Source organism: Salvia splendens, chromosome 22, assembly GCF_004379255.2.
Source record: "Salvia splendens isolate huo1 chromosome 22, SspV2, whole genome shotgun sequence".
Taxonomy (NCBI): domain Eukaryota; kingdom Viridiplantae; phylum Streptophyta; class Magnoliopsida; order Lamiales; family Lamiaceae; genus Salvia; species Salvia splendens.
This window is the reverse complement of record NC_056053.1, coordinates 13925162-13946218: the sequence shown is the minus strand read 5'-3', so window position 1 is coordinate 13946218 and position 21057 is coordinate 13925162. Positions and strand designations below refer to the sequence as shown.

At 34.5% G+C, this 21057-nt stretch overlaps 1 protein-coding gene across 1 annotated transcript; it reads right to left on the bottom strand.

Annotated features, from left to right (window-relative positions):
• Positions 1–335: 335 nt before the first annotated feature.
• LOC121786553 lies at positions 336–3176 on the bottom strand. The gene is made up of 2 exons (XM_042185190.1): positions 2822–3176; positions 336–1097 (listed from the first exon to the last, which is right to left on the bottom strand). The coding sequence occupies exons 1-2, from the start codon at positions 3020–3022 to the stop codon at positions 588–590; spliced, it is 711 nt and encodes a 236-aa protein (XP_042041124.1). The 5' UTR covers positions 3023–3176; the 3' UTR covers positions 336–587.
• Between the last annotated feature and the right edge of the window lie 17881 nt (positions 3177–21057).

Genomic DNA, 21057 nt, shown 5'->3' with positions numbered 1-21057 from the left:
TTCGTCTTATTGAAATAGACATAATTTCCTTTTTATACGTCCTAGTTCATATCAATTTGTAGAAACTTTTTTTTCAATCTTTGTAAATTTATTATATATGTACTCCACCATCCACTACACCATTTTTTTTTATTTTCTTTTCTATTACTTTTATCAATTATTCACTGAAACTTGTTATTCCCAATTAGCTCAAGTTCATCTCATAGGCATGCAATCAAAGAAACATTTGTTAAAAAAAACATCAGTCTCGTACATGTGCCGATCGACTGAACCACTCACAACATGGTTGGAAGCCCAAAAATTTGGTTTGTTGCGTTAAAAAACAAAACAAAACATATTGGTTCAAGGCGATCAAACATATATTATACAGATTATATTCACGTACAATTATGGATACTCGAACACCAGAACGCATCACAACTACAGATGAGCTAAACTTAGCTTAGCCCCTTCACAAAACTTGCACAAAACCACTAATAGTAGCTCTTCCTTCACAACAAGGACAGCATCCAATAAATAGGCAAACAAAAAGAAAACACATCATACATACAATTTTCAGTTTTCAATTTGTTCACCTAACAAAAATTTCAATACTGAAAAACCCTAGACCGATCCCTCTCCAACAGCTCTTCCATGATCACCCGTTTCCTACACTCCTCCGAGTCGCCTATCTCGTACGACTCAGCCCGTCCGGGAGCAATGAATAACCACGCTGAAGTGCAAGCCACCACCGCAAAAACTTTCCCCCAAATCAATGCGGCCAAGCACATCAACACCACACATATTTCCATGATGTAACTGCATTTTTTGATGGCCTTTCGCTTCGTCGGCGGGTTGAAATGGTCGGTGAAAACGCTTTCCGTTTCGGACCGCGCTGATGAGGAGCGTGCGGAGAGAGATGACAGCGACGAAGTTTGGCTTGCGTCCGTTGAGAATAGCGGCGAAGCGTTTGCGCTCGGCCAGTCGGGCCCCAGCGGTGGTTTACTCGAAGCGCTCTTCTTCTTCGATTTTATAAATCCTTTGCCTCTGAAGGGCGAGAAGCTGATTCTGCGATCCGCGTATTCGTCTCTGCTATTTTCGCTCCGGGATTTCTTCAGCTGGTCACAGTTTAAATAAGTTTGTGATGTTCAGTGCCATATTCATGAATCACCAAAATGATATACTCCCTCCGTCCCATAAAGATTGTCTTATTTCCTTTTTCATACTCGTTTTGCAAAAATAATAATAAATAGTTAAAGTAGAGAGCATAAAGTAAAAGAGAATAGTCTTACCTACATTATTTTTTCTCTTATTTTACTCTCTTTCAACTTTACTTATTTATTATTATTTTTGTAAAACGAGTGCAAAAAATGAATTGGGACAATCTTTCTGGGACGGAGGGAGTAACATGTATTGCCATGCCAATTATTATAATACTTAAATGAAGTTTATTATATTCTGTCAGAAATTAATATTCATAAATCAACAAAATGATATAATATGTACTATGATGCCAACCGGAGGGAAGCCAGAAAATTATACAACATGGAGCAAAAATATAAATATATAAATAAATAAATAAACATAAAATAATAAAGATAATAAAATATACTCCATCTGTCCTAACTAAGTTGAATCACTCTTTTTCTACACTTATTTTGAAAAATTGTAATAAATCGAAACAGCCATTCCCACATAATTCATTTTTCTTTTGTATTACCTTTCTTCTCATTTTTCTCTACAAGTTCCAAAGCAGAGAGACTCACGTTTGGCTTTCATTACACAAATGACTTTTAGTTTTCTCTCTCAATAAACAACTAAGTTTTATTAAATATTAATTAAAGTATATGTTTGACTTTCCATTTTTTCTAAAATGAGGCAACAAAGGTTTTTCTATTAAAATATTACCGGGGCAAAGTTAATAATAATACACATATTATAATAATATATTATATATGTCTATGTATAAATGAAAAGTTGAGGTGGGGCAGTTGCCCCTTAAGTGTAAAGTTGAGGTGGGGCAGTTACCCCTTATGTATATACAGTAGATCCACCCCTGGATGCCAATTATTACAGTATTTTAATTAAGTTTATGATATTCGGTCACAAATTGATATTCGTAAATCAGCGAAATGATATAATATGTACTGTGATGCCAATTATTAGACCATCTCCAATCGTACTTCAAAAATGAGTTTTGATGTAGAAATCTTCTCCAACCGTACACCAAACTCAAACTCATTTTTGATATTTTTTGTGAAACAACACCAAATATAGTGTTACTACAAATATTTTGTGAGACAAAAACTCAAAAATGATGTAAATTTTAAATTTGGTGTAAATTGTTGGAGTAAAATTACTTTGTAGTGTATCGCATACTCAAAAATGATTTTGAATTTGAAGTAAATGATTGGAGATGGCCTTAAAGTATTCAAATCAAGTTTATGATAATTGATATTCATAAATCAACAAAATTATATACTCCCTCCGTCCCCCATTAGGAGTCTCATTTCTTGGTGGCTCGGGTTTTAAGAATTGTTAAGAAAAGTGGGTGGAAAAAAGTTAGTGCAACAGTGGTCTCACTTGTATATATTAATTTTAAATGAAATGTGAGTGAAGTGAGTTACTAGAAGGTGAGACTCTATTACCATTTATGGTAAAAGTGAACACATGCTTCTATTTGCCGATGGACTAAAATGAAAAAACGATGTTCCTATTCACGGACGGATAGAGTAATATTTATTATGATGACAATTATTAGTATTCAAATCAATTTTATGATATCCAGTCAGAAATTGATATTCATAATTCAGCAAAACGATAGTCGATGCATTAAAATTACCAGAGTGGTCCGAAAGATGACGGCCTTGAGGGCGGCGGATAGACTGCGGCGAAGCTTCTTCTTGCGGGAAGGGGTGCCCATGTCGGGGGTGGACTGGACGGAAGGAGGGTCGGAGACGGGATCATAGTCGGCGGCGTCGAGGGTGAGCGGCCGAAAACAGGCCAAAAATCTGCCCCTCCCACGGTTTCTTGTGGCATCCATTGGCACGGCTTAACGATGAATACAAGCCATGATAGAAAAACAATGTGGATGGGAGAAGCGACAAAAAACACAAACCACCAAAACTGGGTGGGGATTTCAATTAATACTATTATAACAAGAAGAGAGAGAATACATTTCGATGGCCTAATTTCCTCTCCCCTTCATGGCACAACAAATATCAAATTAACAACGACGGTTATATATATATACATACATATGAATAGTAGTGCCGCAAATTATGGAATGAATGTGTTGTTTCGCACCGGAAATAGGACTGAAATTCCTTTTACCCTTTTCCGACTATATTTCATTTTCCTACCTTCTATAATTCATAACCATTCATTGCAATCGAAGGAACCAAATTAGCCCTTCTTAATTAATCACGAAATTTATTTCATTCATTAGTCATATAGATTAACCTAATTACTCAAGTAAAGTTACATAAATTAAAAGGATGATATTGTCATTACATTTTTTAATAGCATTTTTTTTATTAAACCTACTAAATGGCTTGTAATCAATTATTAACTAAATAGCAATTCCAAAATAAGACCAAATCTTAGCCATTAAATTAGGAGATCTAGTGGTTAAAATGATGTCATGTAGATTATATTTTAAATTAAAAAATTATTAAATAAACTTAAAGGGGTATGTAGGTAAATTCCTATATATATATATATATAATAGTTATAACTAACCATTTTCTTTGAACTCAAAATCATCTCAAAACTTGAAATTTTCGTAACTTTCTCGATTTAAATTATATTTTAGTAAAAAATATATTAAATTAAAGGTAATTTCATAAGAATTCTAACGAAATCTCAATTGCATATGTTCCGATTACGACCGGATAATGAAATTTTGTACTAATTTTTTTTTCAATTTTTGTATATGTTGATAAGCAGTTTTACCTCAATAAAACTGATGTTTTATCTACTAATTATCTACTAATTATTGAAATTCGTGAGCTTTAATTTCATAGTCATCCATTCATTTTAAAATCTAATGGTGTAGGATTGGTCTTAGTGGTAGATTGGATAATATATGCATTTTAATATGACCCACCTACTAAACAACATAAAGATAAAACTGATGTTTCTTGCACTCTATCAAACGTCAATAATAGATTATTTACCACATTTAATTAAAATTATTTACCTAATATATAAAACTAGGACTCATATACTATTAATATTTTAAACTCATTTTTCACTATATTTTTTAAAACCCATGCTAAAGTTGAATTGATTCAATAACTGTGGACGGAGAAAGTACCGCTTAAACAATTCAATTTATATGGTTTTTTAGGTCACCCGCAACGTTGTCTCTTATCCGTCTCATCTCTTAACTATTCATGAGCTCCACTGTACTTTTCACTCCATCTCTTAACTAAGAGACAGCACTTGCAACCCTCCATCTCTTAACTGCATCTTAATCATCTCATCCCTTAACTATTCATTCAATTTCATTTTTTATTTTTATTTCCAACAAATTCAATTAATAAAAACACACTTCATTAAATAAAATAAAATTACAACTTAAAATCCTAAAAAAAATACATAATTAAATTCCTAAAAAAAATAAAAAATACATAATTTAAAACTCAAAGAAGCAGAAGAAAGAGTTGTAAGTTCGGGATTGCCTTTGGGGCGGCGCGGCTTCCTCCGTCTCCCTACGCCGTTCTTCTTCTAGCGATCTCAAATGGATCCATGAACGGATTAAATTTGGGAGAAGAATAAACGAGATGATTTGAGATGAAAATTGGAGAGGAAAGAGAGATGATTTGAGAAGAATAGATGTGTGTTTGTGTGTGTGAAAGAGGAGTATTTATAGAATAAAAAAAGAAAATAAAATAAATTTTTTTTAAAAATAACCGTTGAACGGTCATATTACCATTTTTTTATTTTTTTATTTTTTTTATTAAAATCGAATTTTTTTAAAAAAAATTGATTTGTTGCGTCAGCGTCAGCGTGACGACGCCCACTCGCAGGCCGGCGAGTGGGCGTCACGCCTAGCGCCAGCGAGCACCAACCGTCTCGGAAGGACGAGCGTCTCGGCGAGACAGGGATGAGACGGGACGCTGCAACGCGTCTCTTAACCGTCTCGCCTCGGAGAGACGAGATAAGAGACAGTTAAGAGATGCGTTGCGGATGCTCTTAGGTGACACGTTATAATGGTGTGTCTATTTTAAAGCCGCAAATTGATGACATGTTTTACTCTTTGTCGGAAGGTAAAAAAAAATGCTCCCTCCGTCCCAGATAGTTGGTCCCAATTTTTTTTCCACACTCGTTTTATAATGATGTCTCTCTTAAAGCCGCAAATTGATGACACGTTTTACCCTTTATCGGAAGGTAAAAAAAATTATTCCCTCCGTCTCAGATAGTTTGTCCAACTTCTTTTTTCGCACTCATTTTGCATAAAGAATAATAAATAGGTAAAGTTGAGAGAAATTAAAATAAGAGAAAGAATAATGTAGGTAAGACTATTCTCTACATTATTCTATCTTTAATTTTACTCTCTCTTCACTTTAACTATTTATTATTATTTATTTCAAAATGCTTGAGGACTAACAATCTATCATATCATGTACCACATCGAGTAAAACTTATGCTAAAGTCGCATTTGTAACTAGCACCAAGAGGCCATAAAGCTTCGGCCTTGTCTCCTCAGTCATCAGTGCCTCAGTCGCCAAGACATAGGGCAATACACACCTAAACTCGGAGGAAATCGAATTTATAGGGTACTTTACGTTTAAGATAACGTAAATGTACCCATTTTGTTATCTCTTCCATATATGGGAAAAACGCCACCCACATTGGCGTTTTTTATTAGTGAAGACGCCACCCGCATTGGCGTTTTACCATTTTGAACCGTATGTCGTCGTATTTTATGGAAATACAGGTAAGTTAAAAAACGCCGACATGATTGGCGTGTTACAAAACAAAACGCCGACGGAGGTGGCGTGTTTAGTAAATTAGAAACGCCGAAGGGAATGGCCGACGCCATCACATAGGCTTTGACTTTCATAGTAATTCACTTGTGGATTTCATAGAGAATTCAACTTTTGGTGAAGATAAGGAGTTACTATATGCAATGTTGTTTGTCTTTTGTGGGGTTTTTTCTATTTTTGTTCTAAACCACAACTATCATTCCTCGTTTGTACTGGACTTTTTTTTTGTTCCGGATTTGAGAGAGACGCATGACCCTCATGCGTCTCCCTTTAATGAGACGCATGACAATTATGCGTCTTTCATAAAGACGCATGAGGGTCATGCGTCTCTATTTTTTTCGTTATTTTTTAACGACGCATGAGGGTCATGCGTCTTAGGGAAAGACGCATCTCCCTCATGCGTCTTCTTTTTTTAAAAAAATTCACCAACGACGCATGAGCGTCATGCGTCTTAGAGATAGACGCATGAGGCTCATGCGTCTCTAACTTGCTTAAATCAGTGCCCAAGGCAGAATAGGCAGAATACGCGAGAGAAAGAGGGGAAGACAAAACTTGCGATTTCCTTGGCGATTTCTTGGCGATTCCCTTCATATGTAGGTAAGTTTCCTTCAATCTTTCAACATTGCTCCCGTATTTGTTGTTTATTTGCATATTATTAGGGTTTGTGATAAATTTATTGTATACTTACTATATTAGGGTTTATTGAAAAAAATTGTCTTTAATTGTTGTTGGTTTGTATATATATTTTTGCAGAAATCATGCAAGTATTCATGAGTTTATATTGGGGTGGTAGAATATATCAACTTCCTCAAGTGGGCATTTGTTATGATCCTCCTCGTGCGAGAGCTTCCATCGTATTGGATTCATGTGTTTCATTATCTGAATTAGTTGCAATGATATGTGCTAAGATAAGAATAGATTCAAACCAACACTTCATCGAAATATCTTGGAGGCATTGTTTCTTGGGTACCGGTACGAGTTATGTATGTACTGCGGTTGACAGTGATCAAAGTGTGTTTTTTATGTTCAATGCGGCTCTAAATTCTACTCGGCATATTGAATTATTTGTTGAGTATTCGTCTGTTGGAAATGCCTTCATCCCACCAATTGTTGATCATGGTGTTGGATCATCTACGAGGTTTGAACCTTTGAGCATGGATTGCGGTATGAATGAGCAAACAGATGTTGCAGATGCTGCTGATGTTGGATTGAATACTCAAGAGACTGTAGAAGAGCATGCTGATGTTCATGTTGTACGAGGAGACCTTGATGATCCAGAATTGTTGTCATCATCGTCTGATGATATTTTAAGTGATGATTCCGGTGCTGACTCTAGTGATGAGGAGGTAGTGTATAAACCCGTCGTGCAAGGTGAACAACCACTTCCAGAATACGTGCACACTGGGTTGAACTATTTTCGCAAACTGCCGAGTGGTCCTTCTGAGGCACCTGAAGTTGGTAATGAACGCAGTACCATGTACTGGGATGAAAAACACCCATATCGGATTAATGGGGGAACAAAATTTGATAGCAAGCTGCATGTGAAGACTGCTATTACTATGTGGAGTCTGAGGCAACACCGGCAATTTAGGGTGGTTGAGAGCAAATTAAGAAGGTGGCATGCCGTGTGCAAATATCCAGCAGGGAAGACAGAAGATGGACAGCTATTATCAAAGCTCAATTTTCTCGTTTATTTATTTATTTGAAATTATAGAGAAAACGAACAAATCAAGCTTTAATTTTTATGAATTTTGTGAAATTAAAAACTTCAATAACATTTTTTAATGTTATAGAATCAAACTAAATATATAAATCGAAATGAACAATGTTAAACGTGCGTTAAATTAGAGTGGTGCTCACATAAGGAGCTCACATAAGGTATGTACCATATGATTCCTCTTCTTTATATATCTCTCTTATTTTATCAATTGCACTTTAAAATTCATGCCTCTTCAAAAGTTCATATTTTCTTGGGATGGAAGTATTTTACAAAAGTAGCTCTTGAATTTAATTTTAAAATAAATAATTATAGTGATATATTTCTTTCATCCTATAAAAATAGACTAATTTTGAAAAGACGTGCGTTTTAATGTTTAATTGTTAAAGTAAAACAACGATAAAAAGAACAAATGATTGAAGTATTGCCATTGAAGAATAAGACTCATCCAATTAAAAAGATTTTATTTTCCTAAAATAAAAGTAGTTTAATTTTATAGGACAAATCAAAATAGCAAAAATAATTAATTTTTATGGGATAAAGAGATATGCGCAAAATAAATTTCATACCGTCCTATATACATTATGAAAGAAGTAGATAAAAAAATTGAATATTTCGTTAACGTGTTCATGAGCATTGAGCAGGGAAAAATTCATTCAATATTTCAAGTTTGCGACAGGCATATTTATTTGAGATTGGGCAGTGATTTAGACTTAGAGACATAATATCTCTATGCTATAATGTTCTTGTGTCACTTTGCCATAAGTTAAATTTATATACGGACTAATATACCCTTATATCAAATTGGATTATATAAACCAAATCGAAATTAGATATATCTCTAGAGCTAAATTGTAGTAGTAATACTCTGTATCCGTTTTATTTTGTACTCCTACATTAGATTAGATTAGTAGTATATTTTTTGCAAATATTACGTAGATTTCTGTATTCTTTTTTAAGTAGTACTGATAGCTAGTATATTTTATTATATTAATTTTATATCTTAATTATATTCGTAATGGATTTAGTATTAGGTTGATTTTCTTTTTATTTTTTATACTTTTTATATACCATTAGGAATTTTTTTTATTTAATTTTTTATCTTATTTAATAGTATCAATGATTTTGTATGTATTTGAAAGTTCAATATGTCACTATATATTAGTCCCTACGTTCCATAAAAATATGTACACTTTTCATTTTCATCCATGCCAAAAAAATATGTGCATTCCATTTTTAAAAAATTATCGTATCGATTTAGTAATGTAGGTCTCACTATCCACTTACACTATTTTATCTAATATTCTCCTCCACTCTCTTACTTTACTATACATTTATAATCTTATCTCTTACTTTACCAATTTTGTCTTAATTTTTGTATCACATATTCAATGCCCATATTTTTATGGGACGGATGGAGTAATTTTTAGATATTAGATAATATTTTGTATTTTATTGTTTATTTTGTAGTTATACTATAGTTAGTTTTAAATAATATGACTTGGTTTTTTAATTGTATTATAAAACAAGTAACTTGTCACGACCTCACTTTCTAAGGATAGAAAGCCCGGTTGATCGCGATTAGAGGAGGATGAAAGAAGCGGGGAAGAAAGGGGGAAAACTGTGGCACAACAGAAACTTGAACCGAAATAACTCAAATAATATATATCAGAGTGCAAGATAAAGAGCGCAAACTCGACTTTTACATTGCAACGGAAGAGTCAAGAGCAGATAACGTCGTGTATGGAGACACGTCGCATCCGAGTACTATTCTATCGAAGGATCTTCATCGTCTATGCTCAACACCGCCCGCCGTCATCACTACTCAACCTGCACATTTTTAAAACATATGCAGGGCTGAGTACTTGGTGTACTCAGTGGACACGTGCCGAAATATATTTTACTGAAAAACTAGTTTTGTCAAGCCACTCTTTGAGTGAACTCAGGGTTTTAGGAAAAGGTCCGAGAACACTAAAATATTTTCCTTTTTCCTTTTTAAAAAGCGATTTGTCGATCTATTTTACTAGAACATATGCCGTATCTGACTAACTCCTGGGGAACAGAAGCCCACTAACCTCCTAGTGAACGGAATTCACGAAACTCTTGGTGAACCGGAATATATGGGCTCTTCCCACTTACAAACCCGAATTCACTAACACCTGGTGAAACGGAATGTATGGGCTCATCCCACTTACAAACCCGAATTCACAAAACTGAAACTCATGGTCTAGTAGGGACATCGTCTTGCTAGACAATCAGATAGGCAAAGTTCAAAACAAAACATGGCTTGACATAACCTTTGCAACCTTATTTTTCTCATAAAACCATTTTTTAACATAAACTCATCTTTTTTCATCAAAAGCAGAACACATAACCTTCAAAACTTCCTTTTTTTCTCGTAAACGTATTTTGATCAAAACTCATTTCTATCGGTCAAAGCCAAACTCAAAACTTCCAAAACTTCATTTTCCTCGTAAACATACTTTTAACAAAACTCATTTCTATCGGTCAGAACCGAACACAAATATCAACGAAGGCTGACACTTCACAAGCACTCATAAGGCAACACATAACATCATATAAATCGCATAACTTTCACTTTATGTAAATAACACTTTTCATAACACTGCACATCAAATAGCGAGCTCGCACTTAACATCACATCTTAAATAGAAACACACGAAAATACTGCTCATAAAACCTTTAAAATAAACCGAAAGCCCACAAAAATACTTTAGTTCGAAAGCCCACAAGAAAACACTTTAGTTAACGAAAGCCTACGTAAAAACACTTTAGTTTGAAAGCCTACATAAAAACACTTTAGTTAACGAAAGCCTACAATCATACATCACAATAGAAAGCCTGTAAAATACTGTTCGTAAAAACAGTGATTTTAACAGAAAGCATACCTCGTTCGCTTAGAATTTTCCTGACTCCACCCTTAACTTGCGGAGATAGCCTTTTGAAAACAACAAATTAGAATTAGAATTAGAATGCATGCCCCCCCTAATTAATCATAGCCCAAGAACTTAATTAGAATTCCGGCTCAAATTAAGCTAACTCAATTGTAATAAAATTTGGCCTGGCCCAACTCTTTATTAATTGACTGGCCCAACTCTCTTCATGCGTAGGATTAATCCCCTTGGCCCAATAAGAATTAGTAGGGCCCAACCAAATATACTCCTTTCACCCGTCGGTATTCCTCCCCAATTCACCTCCTTCTTCCTCCCTTTTTCTTCTCTTTCACAACACCAAATTCCCCAAACCACGTCCTCAATTTAGAGATAACAGCAGCGGCGGTTCCTCCCCAAATTTTGGCCGCCGCCGCTCCTCGCTTCCCCACCGGTGAGTTCGCCGAAGCCGGCTTCTCCCACCTCCGTCGAGCCCGCTTCCCGACGAAGTCTCTGACAGAAAAGGCGTCGCCTTCTTCTCTCCCCCTTTTTTTTCGGCGTTGCTCCCTGATGGCTGCATGTCCCTGCTGCACGCGCCGCCTCGGGCCCGCTATCGCTGCTGCCATCGGCTTCTCTTTAAGCTAAGTCACCCTTCCCCTATTCCCCTTTCACCATTTCGATTTATTTCGAGTTTGAGTTACGGCAACATTGATTCATTGCTGGGTTTGGACTACGCTGTTCTTTATTGGAGAGACTTTGTTCTAGATTTGTAGGCCACTGGATGTTTATTGTTACTTGGCCAAATTGTGATGCTATTTTTTTCTACACCTCTGTCGAGGCTAGTTCTAATCTCTTTGAGTTCTTTTGCTCTTGATTGTCTACTGTGATCATTCTACATGATGCAAGGGAGGGTGTTGAGGGAGTTACCTTAGTTTAGACGGTTCCTGCCCTTCTCGCTCCTTCCTCTCCCCTTCACTGCACTCGTACTATGTGAAAATTTGGATGCTTGGAAGTGGGGAGAAAGGAGATGGTGAGGGTCTGTTTATATAGCTCTCGCTCTTGCCTGAAATTTTGGAGATGGTGTTTCTATTTTGGGGCTGCGGTGTTGGCTCTCTTTTGAGCTTTGTGACTGAGTTGGTGTAACATTTGGGGCTGGATTCTCGGCCTTGGTGTTGGGAAGGAGTATCTGACCCATGTTCCTTTTGAGTATTGTGATTCTGTGATCATACTAAAATGGTGAAAGCCTCGATAAGAGGGTTCCATTCCTCTATCCTCTTTGGCTTCTGGTTGGGTTGTGGCAGTCTTGTTTGATTCCTTGTTTGGGAGGGCAAACCGTGGTTGATCTCACAGCCAATTCTGCAGCCTCTTGGCTGTGCTATTTGCGTAGTGCTCCTACCATCTTAATCGAGCTTGCCTCCTCCCCTTCCTTTCTTATAACTCTCTTTTTCTAACCCCATTTTTGTATTGATTTGCAGGCCTAGGGGCTGCCCCTTTTGGAGTTTTGGTGGAGGTGGAAATTGAGAAAGATAAGGGAAGAGAAGAGAAGAGAAGGGATTTACTACATCACTCACTTTGTCTCATTGGTAAGTTTAGCAATTGTTTAAGCATTAGGTTGGGAATAGCTCTTGACCAAGTCTTAATTAAGCCTCTAGCTTGATGTTGGCTCTTTCAAGCTTAGAGTAGGATTAGTTGTTATTTTGTTCTCATTGTGTGGGAATCAAGACATGTACCACTTGTATTTCCATCATTCTTGTAAAAATACTGCCCGAGTATTTTTCTAATAAAGCATATCTTTTACCTTTATCCTTGAATTAATTTATTTGCACTTTGATTCCAAGTATCCCTTCGTCCAATTTTTTTTTATACTCCAAAAATCTGTGCACGAAAACTCAGGGTGTTACATAACTATTATTATATTATAATATTTATGGGCTTTAAAATTGAATGATATGGCAATAATAACTCAATTTTTTTAAATAATTATTAAAGAGTTAATAACATATGATTATATTTTTTTATTAAGGTATGAATACAATGTCTCAAAAATTAAATATTTAATGAAATTAAATTTTTGATTGTAAAGAATTAATTTTTTTTAATAAATTTCTTAAAGTCAAAAAATCCTAAACTTAATTTGTATCGATATATCATACTTATATCAAATTTTATCATAGTGAATAGAACTAAGAATTCTAATATTTTATAAAGCATATGAGAAAATATTTAATATATTTTTAAAATATTAAATAGACGAGTTTGGAATATGTGAATGTTTTTTTTGTTGAGATTTGATTGTAAAGTTCTAAAAATTAAAAATTTAAAGAAATTTAAATTTTGAAAAGTAAAGAATTCAAATTAAAATCGTAAACTCAATTAGTATTTTCATATAGTATCAAATTTGAATTTGGCTCTTATTATAGTGATTGAACTAAGAACGCTAATATTTTATAAAGAAAAAGAGAAAGTACTAACTTTATAGCTTTAACATATTAAACAAACGGGTTAACTAGATATGATTATTTTTTTGATCGATGTTTGACGCAACGTTTCAAAAATTAATGGATAAAGTAGGAGTGAGAAAGAGATAAAGATTGAAGAAATTTCCGTAAATAATAACGATACTAATTTCGTGGACGGACCAAAATGAACATGACCGAAAGAGCAAATAGTATTAAATTTGTTTTTTTATAAAATTATCCAAGCATTTGACTTTTTAATATTTTAAAATTATTTGTTTTATTACTTTTTCATTTTAACAAAAAATAGGTGAAATAGATAAAATTTTATTTATACATTCATTAATTTAATTTTCAAGCAAATTACAAAATTTTAAATCAACTACGTTAAAAAAATAATTAGGGTCTCAGTTTCAATAATCTTCTAACTTCTTTAAGAATATATTTAAATATTAATCCATGTCTTCCATATATTTCCTATAATTAAGCCATTCTTATTTAAGATTGTAATTAATACCTCTTATACAACTTTTCGTTTTTCTAGATGCAAGGGGAAAAAAGTACCTTTATAAAATATAAATTTTATTAAAAATAAAATACAATGTCATATTACTGTTTAGCCTTATTATGGCATTGTCATTATATCTAAAAATCATTTCTCTTTGATATTTACCAATTAAAGCAAACTCATTTATCAAATACTACGAAAAAAGCTTCTCCTGTATGACTAACCAAGTAATGAATAAGTCTAATAATCAGCTGTCGAATATAATTAAATACATAATTAAAGCCTATCACTTAACAAATCTACACTAACTAACTAACCGACCTCATTAAATTGGCATCATCTGCAATTTAATTCTAATTTATTTAGGAACCTTATGTAATGTTTGGTCATAGTATGATGAACAAAAACATATAATTAAGATATCATGTTATAATCAATTGCTAATAAATCAGTAATTTTAAATAAAAACTAATTCTTAATTATTAGATTAGAAAATCTATGTTAAAATTAATTGCTAATCAATTAGTAATTTCAAATATAAACTAATTCTTAGTTTTTAGATTAGAAAATCTAGTAGTTGAAATAATAATGCGTGGATAATATTTCTAATTTAAAAAATTATTCCTTCGTCTGTCATTTACAGTCTCATTTTGATTTGGCACAGGTTTTAAGAAATTGTTTGACTTTGTGAAAAAAATGCGAAAATAAGTTAGTGGAAAGTGGACTCCACTTTTATCATATTGATATTGATATTATAATAAAATGTGAGTACAATGAGTTAGGTGGTTGGTCTCATTACCTAAAATGAAAAAAAGCAAATGGGAAATTAAATGGCGGACATCCCAAAATAGCTGGGACATTATTTCATGGACGGGGGGAGTATTAAATAAATTATAACGGGTTATAATTTCAATTCTTATACATGGTAGTTAAAACTAATTTCTTTCTCTCTCCTTAAATTCATCTCAAAACATTAAATTAACATAATTCTCTTGATAATAATTACTTTTTCACAAAAAATATACTATCAAATTAAAGATAATTTTATAAGGATTCTAACGAGAACTCAATTACATATGCTCGGATAATAAAATTTGATAATTTTTATTTCAATCGTAAATGTTAATAAGCAGTTTTATATCAACATACTATACATCAAATTTTTTCAATATAATGCATGTACAGTATCAATAAAATTGTGTTGATATTTTCGTGTACTTGCGTTGAAATACTCATGTGTTGATATTTTCGTGTACTTGCGTTGAAATACTCATGTGTTGATATTTGTAATACACTATGTTGATATAAAAAAAACTACGAAAATTATCATATGATAACAGAATAACGATCTTACCCCTTTGTTAATATTTTAAAAATATAATTTTTACTTTTTTATACTCCCCCGGTCCTATTGGAGATAACTCAATTTCCTTTTTGGTTTGTCCCAATTAACATGACCATCACTAAAAATGAAAATTTTTTTATTTCTATTTTATTAATCTCTCTTACTTTATTCTCTCCACTTAATATTTTATTCTTTTTTATACTCCATCCGTCCCACTGTTATGACTATAATTTAGTATCTAACGGTCGAAGTTCTCTTCTTAACATTATAATCAAAATGGGCGAGAATAACTCATAAATATTTGATTGAGTAACTAGCGGATCTAGAAATAAATTACGGGAGGGTTTCCACTGAAATTTTCCATAGTTGAAAACAGGAAGAATTAGGGGATGAATCCTTCCTTGAAATGTCAACATACTTCAAACCTCATGCTGCCACGTGGCATGCAACATGCTAAATTATAGACGCTACAATGCAATATACATAAGTGGATGTTGTAGATGGATTTCGGCAGATTGCATTGTGAATATAGGCGGATTGCATTCTATATCATTTTAACCCGTAATCATTTCTCACCACTCAAATTATCCTTTCCGATTTAAACAACAACCTAACAACACTACAACTCTATAAATTTTTCATAATTAATTATGTGTTTGGTTGTTATTTTGAATGTGAAATTATATTTTTATAAAAAGGATATGGTGTCGCTGATTTGTTTGGTTGTTGTTTTAACTGTGAAATGATATATTGAGGAATTATAAATGATATTTTTACTGTATAAAAATGATATATTCTGTTTATAAATTGATATGATGCCATCCCACAAAAACAATATCATTGTTCCTATCCTAATATCATTTTTTCAGCCTTTAATGTAACACTATGCAATTATGAATTAGTTAGAATCCTCATAAAATTTTCAATTTGATACTATAATTTTTTTTAAATAATTTTAATTCAGAGAGTTATGTGAAATTCAAATTTTTAAGATAATTTTTAAGAGAGAGGAAGTGGATTGAAAGCTAATAAATGTAGGATATGTGATTGTTAAATTAGCCTCAGTGACTAAAATACCCTCCTAAATTTCTGAAAATTATGTATTTAGTTTATAAAATGCACAATCCAATATATGTGGTCCACATTCAGCTATTTGTTATCATTCGATCTCCAGCTATCATCCTAATGCACCCATATCCCTAAGTTGACGCTATCTTTAAAAAACCGAGTATCCATCCCTTATATAGTAGTTAAATTAACAACCTTAATATTGCAGCTACCATAACTTAATGACAAGTAAATATATCGATAAACAACATGAATAAAAATATTAGATTACCAGATAAAAAATCTTTACACGATAATGACGTAAATTTGTTATCAACTTTGCTCCATGCGTTTTCCAACCATGACCTGGTATAATGTCCTCTATATAATAACTAGCAAAATATTGTACAACTCACAAAATCTATTTGTTTGGCCTAATATGACTTTGGATCAATGATATGACTTTGCTCCATCCATTTGCAATTGATCTTTCACACTTTAGATCAATGATATGACTTGTACAATGTTTTAATCTTTCCATTATAAGGAAAGAGACAATTCATTAATAGTTCGTAATAAGTGTTTCATCAAGTTCAAAGTAAAAACAAAGTCATAAGTATCAATCATTTCAATCAAGTCTTCACTAGTACTTCTATTATCAGAAGAAGTGGCATCATCTATAACATTTTCTAACACTTTCTCAACCTAAGGCCAAATGGAGCAAAAACAAACCAATGTAGAATAATGTGAGTCCCAACGAGTGTCTCTTGGTCTTACCAAACTAGTTTCTTGATTTTGATCTCTTCCACTAGTCACTTCTTCATTTTTAAGTTATGCAACTAATCTTTCATGTTGCAACTTCCTAAATTGATCCTTTCTGTTAGTAGATGCCTCAACCATATTCACAATCATAGAGATATAGTTAAAAACTTTATTAACACTTCTAGCACCCTTAGTAAACAATAATTATTAATTCGAGTGTGTGAAAGGGACGGATATACATGACATAAGGATTTTCTTGCAATATTAAGAATTTTAACCCACTCCATCGTATCCTTGGCCTCTCATATTGGATAGAGACCAATTATGTTTCGCTAATAAATCATCAATATTCCCCCGTCCGTGAAATGTTGTCCACCTTTGCTTTGCTTTTTTTCCATTTTTGGTAAATGGAGCTCACTTTCCACTAACTCATTACACTCACATTCTATTATAAAACTAATATATAAATGTGGAACTCACGTTCCACTAATTTTTTCCATTCACTTTTCTTCACATTTCTTAAAACACGCGTTGAGTCAAATGTGGACAATATTTCGCAGACGGAGGAAGTAGTATGTTATATGTTCTTTCGTGCCTTAGAAGATTGAGGGCATAGGAATAAATTCCCCAACCCTAATTTACCTTCATCTAGGTCCGACACCTCCACTTCAGAATCCTCCATGTTTTGTAAAGCTGCGCCCCGTCCTCTTCTGGCTATCGTCCCATCTATTCCGGGGTTGCCGCCTCAGTTGATAGCGGCCCCTGGGTTTCTGCCAATGGCGGCGACAGGCACTCCTTCTCTTCCGACTACCGATGTGGCCACCCGTCTTCCTCTGAACGGTGTTGGCAAAAATTTATTGTTGGCCACCACTCCGGGTATCCATGGAGTTCGAAGCAAGTCTCGCGTGTTTGTTTCCCTCAATGGGAACGGAGTGACAGAGGCTCCTGACTGTAGGACACTTGATCTGGCATCCTCTCGCCGGAGGATGGCATATGCGGCATCCACCGAGGGAATTGGTTCGGTTATGAGTATTATTTTCTTGATGCCTTCGTATTTTCCATTTAGGGCTACTAACAGTCGAAACAACCTTTATTCTTGTTTCTTGGTGTTGTATATGTTGATGTATTCTGCATACTTTATTGTGTTCGGGTACCTCCGATCTATGGAGATCCATATATCGTTCAGGGTTGTCCATACGTCCATATATCATTCAGGGTTGTCCATAAGTCCTCAAGGGATTCCTCCTTCTGTTTTAATGTGGTTGCCTTTGCATACAGGTTGTACACTTGGATCATATCGCCTCCACTAGCATACATGACTTCTAAGTTGGTCCATATGTCTCTAGCCATCACCCGTCGGGTATTGAGACACACGGCTGACCAACTTTGGTTTCATGTTGTGAATGAACCACGTTAATATGCAGTGGTCCGCCTTCTGCCATCGTTCGAAGGCTTGGTCAGTCTTTGCCGGAGGGGATGGGAATCCAGTGATGTGAGAGATCATTCCTCTCCCGCTGATTGCCGCCTTCATGAGGACAACCCAAAGAGGGTAATTCTCACCGTTTAGTTTTTCTCCGATCAGTAACGGTGAGGAGCCGATTATGTGGGTTTCTAGTTTTGGGTCTGGAGTATTTGTGGGTATTATTTGATGTTGGTTATGCGCAATACTTGTGCGCATGAATTCGGCAAACATTCGAGCGAATTTCTCTGTTTCCGATGGTTTTGGTGGTTTTTCGTTATTTGACTTGTTTACTGGTTTTGACAGGGACTGCCAAATTTTGGTTAGAGGTTCGAGATTGTTCCGAGACGGTGATGAGAATACTCCGAGTCTCACCCTTGCTCTGATACCATCTTCAATGGTGTATCATGTTGGAATCAAATTAATGATTCGCATAATTCATCACATAAATCATATATGTTGAATAAGATTGATAAACATAAAGCGGAAGCGTACATGGATTTGGATTCACCATGTTGTTGATGATTCTGAAATATGGAAATTAGTCTTCCAAGTGACAACGCTCTCTCACAGATTCTCTGTTATCTGTGAAGTCTTGAAATTATACGTCTGATCAATAGGAATGGGAATCTATTGACCTATTTATAGGTTGCACTTGGGGACCATAACCATGTATTTAGAGAATAAGTCTCTAACTTTATTATAACTTTAATTTCACCCATAACAAAATTAAAGTTATCCAAAGTAGTATCTGCACAATAGTCCTCATACTTTTATAGATAATCGTTTGACCCTATAAATTATATAACCTTAGTAGATCACGTAATCGAGTCAATCAATAAATAGCCATAAATATTATACGATCTTTAGACTATTATGTTGGGCCATAATAAAATGTTCCAACAATCTCCCACTTGGGCCAACATAAAAGTCACCAAATGATTGTTCATTACTAAAGTTGCGCGCTTACTATTTATATTAATCATCCTTACCGATCCAGTCTACTGAACATGTTAATATAGAACCAAAGAAGTTTAAGTCACAACACGTATACATGACTAAACTCATCAGTGATCACAAATATCCACACATCCAGCAACACAAATCAAAATATGAGTGTGCGGCATGAAAATTACATGCTATGTGATCTTTTGCATGTCTATTTTCAACTGGTCCTCTGAAACTATAGTGAGATCAGAAAATACCAAAGCATAATTCAAAGTAACTAAAACCAAAGTAACTAAGGTGTGCACTTAATATAATTGAAATTCAATATTATTACATAGATGAACATAAACTCCCACTAAACCAAAGTATCACAAGGTCGAACACCCATGTAAAATACATGCTCATGAAAGACTGAAGGCGGTAAACCTTTAGTAAAAGGTTCCGCAAACATGGAAGTCGAACCTAAGTGTTCAATTTGCAATTGTCTACTCTGAATTCTATCCTTAACAGCAAGGAACTTGATGTCAATGTGTTTAAACTTCGACGAGCTCCTATTGTTGTTGGAGTACATGACTGCGGACTTATTGTCACAATATAACTTGAGTGGTCTTTCAATACTATCCACAATTTGCAGTCCTTGAATAAAGTTTCGCAGCCATACTCCATGTTGTGATGCCTCAAAACAAGCTATGAATTCTTCTTCCATTGTAGAGGTGGCTATCAATGTTTGTTTAACACTTTTCCAAGATATAGCCCCTCCGGCTAGCATGAAAACATAACCTGACGTGGATCTACGACTGTCTTGGCATCCCACGAAATCCGAATCAGAATACCCAATGATCTCAAGCTGATCCGATTTCCTATAAGTGAGCATATAATCCTTTGTTCTTTGCAGATACCACAAAACACGTTTGATTGCTTTCCAATGATCCATACCGGGATTATTCAAATATCTGCCTAGCATGCCTACTATGAACGCAATATCCGGACGTGTGCATACTTGTGCATACATAAGACTTCCCACAGCTGATGCATAGGGATGTAATTCCATTTCCTTTCTTGCAAGCTCATTTTCAGGGCATTGATTTAAACTGAATTTATCACCTTTAGCCACAGGGGTATATCCTGGTCTATAATCCTTCATACCAAATCTTGCCAATACTTTATCGATGTAGCTCTTTTGTGATAATCCAAGTACACCTAAGGAACGATCTCGATGTATTTGGATTCCTAATACAAAAGACGCATTACCAAGGTCTTTCATTTCGAATTTTCTTGAAAGAAATTTCTTGGTGTCACGTAATAAATCTACATCATTGCAAGCAAGTAGAATATCGTCTACATATAGAACCGGGAAAATGAATTTGCTCCCACTGAACTTATAGTATATGCATTCATCAACTGGATTTGTCTCAAAACCAAATGACACAACAATTTGATAAAATTTAACATACCACCGACGAGACACTTGTTAGACCATAGATTGATTTCTTAAGTTTGCATACCATTTTCTTTGGGTCACCAGACACAAAGTTTTCAGGTTGCACCATATAAATCATTTCTGTAATGTCGCCATTAAGAAACGATGTCTTTACATCCATCTGATGTAGCTCCAAATTAAAATGAGCCACTAGTGCCATGATTATTCTGAATGAGTCTTTCGTTGAAACTGGAGAGAAAGTCTCGGTAAAATCGATGCCTTCTTTTTGAGTAAAGCCTTTTGCTACAAGACAAGCCTTATATCTTTCCACATTGCCTTGCAAATCCCGTTTGGTCTTAAAAATCTACTTGCAACCAACGGGTTTTGCACCTTCAAGCAATGGGACAAGATCCCAAACGTCATTGCTTTGCATAGACTTAATCTCTTCGATCATAGCATCGATCCACTTTTGAGCATTAGAGCTTTCAATGGTTTGACGGAAAGTGACTTGATCAACTTCCATCACTCCAAT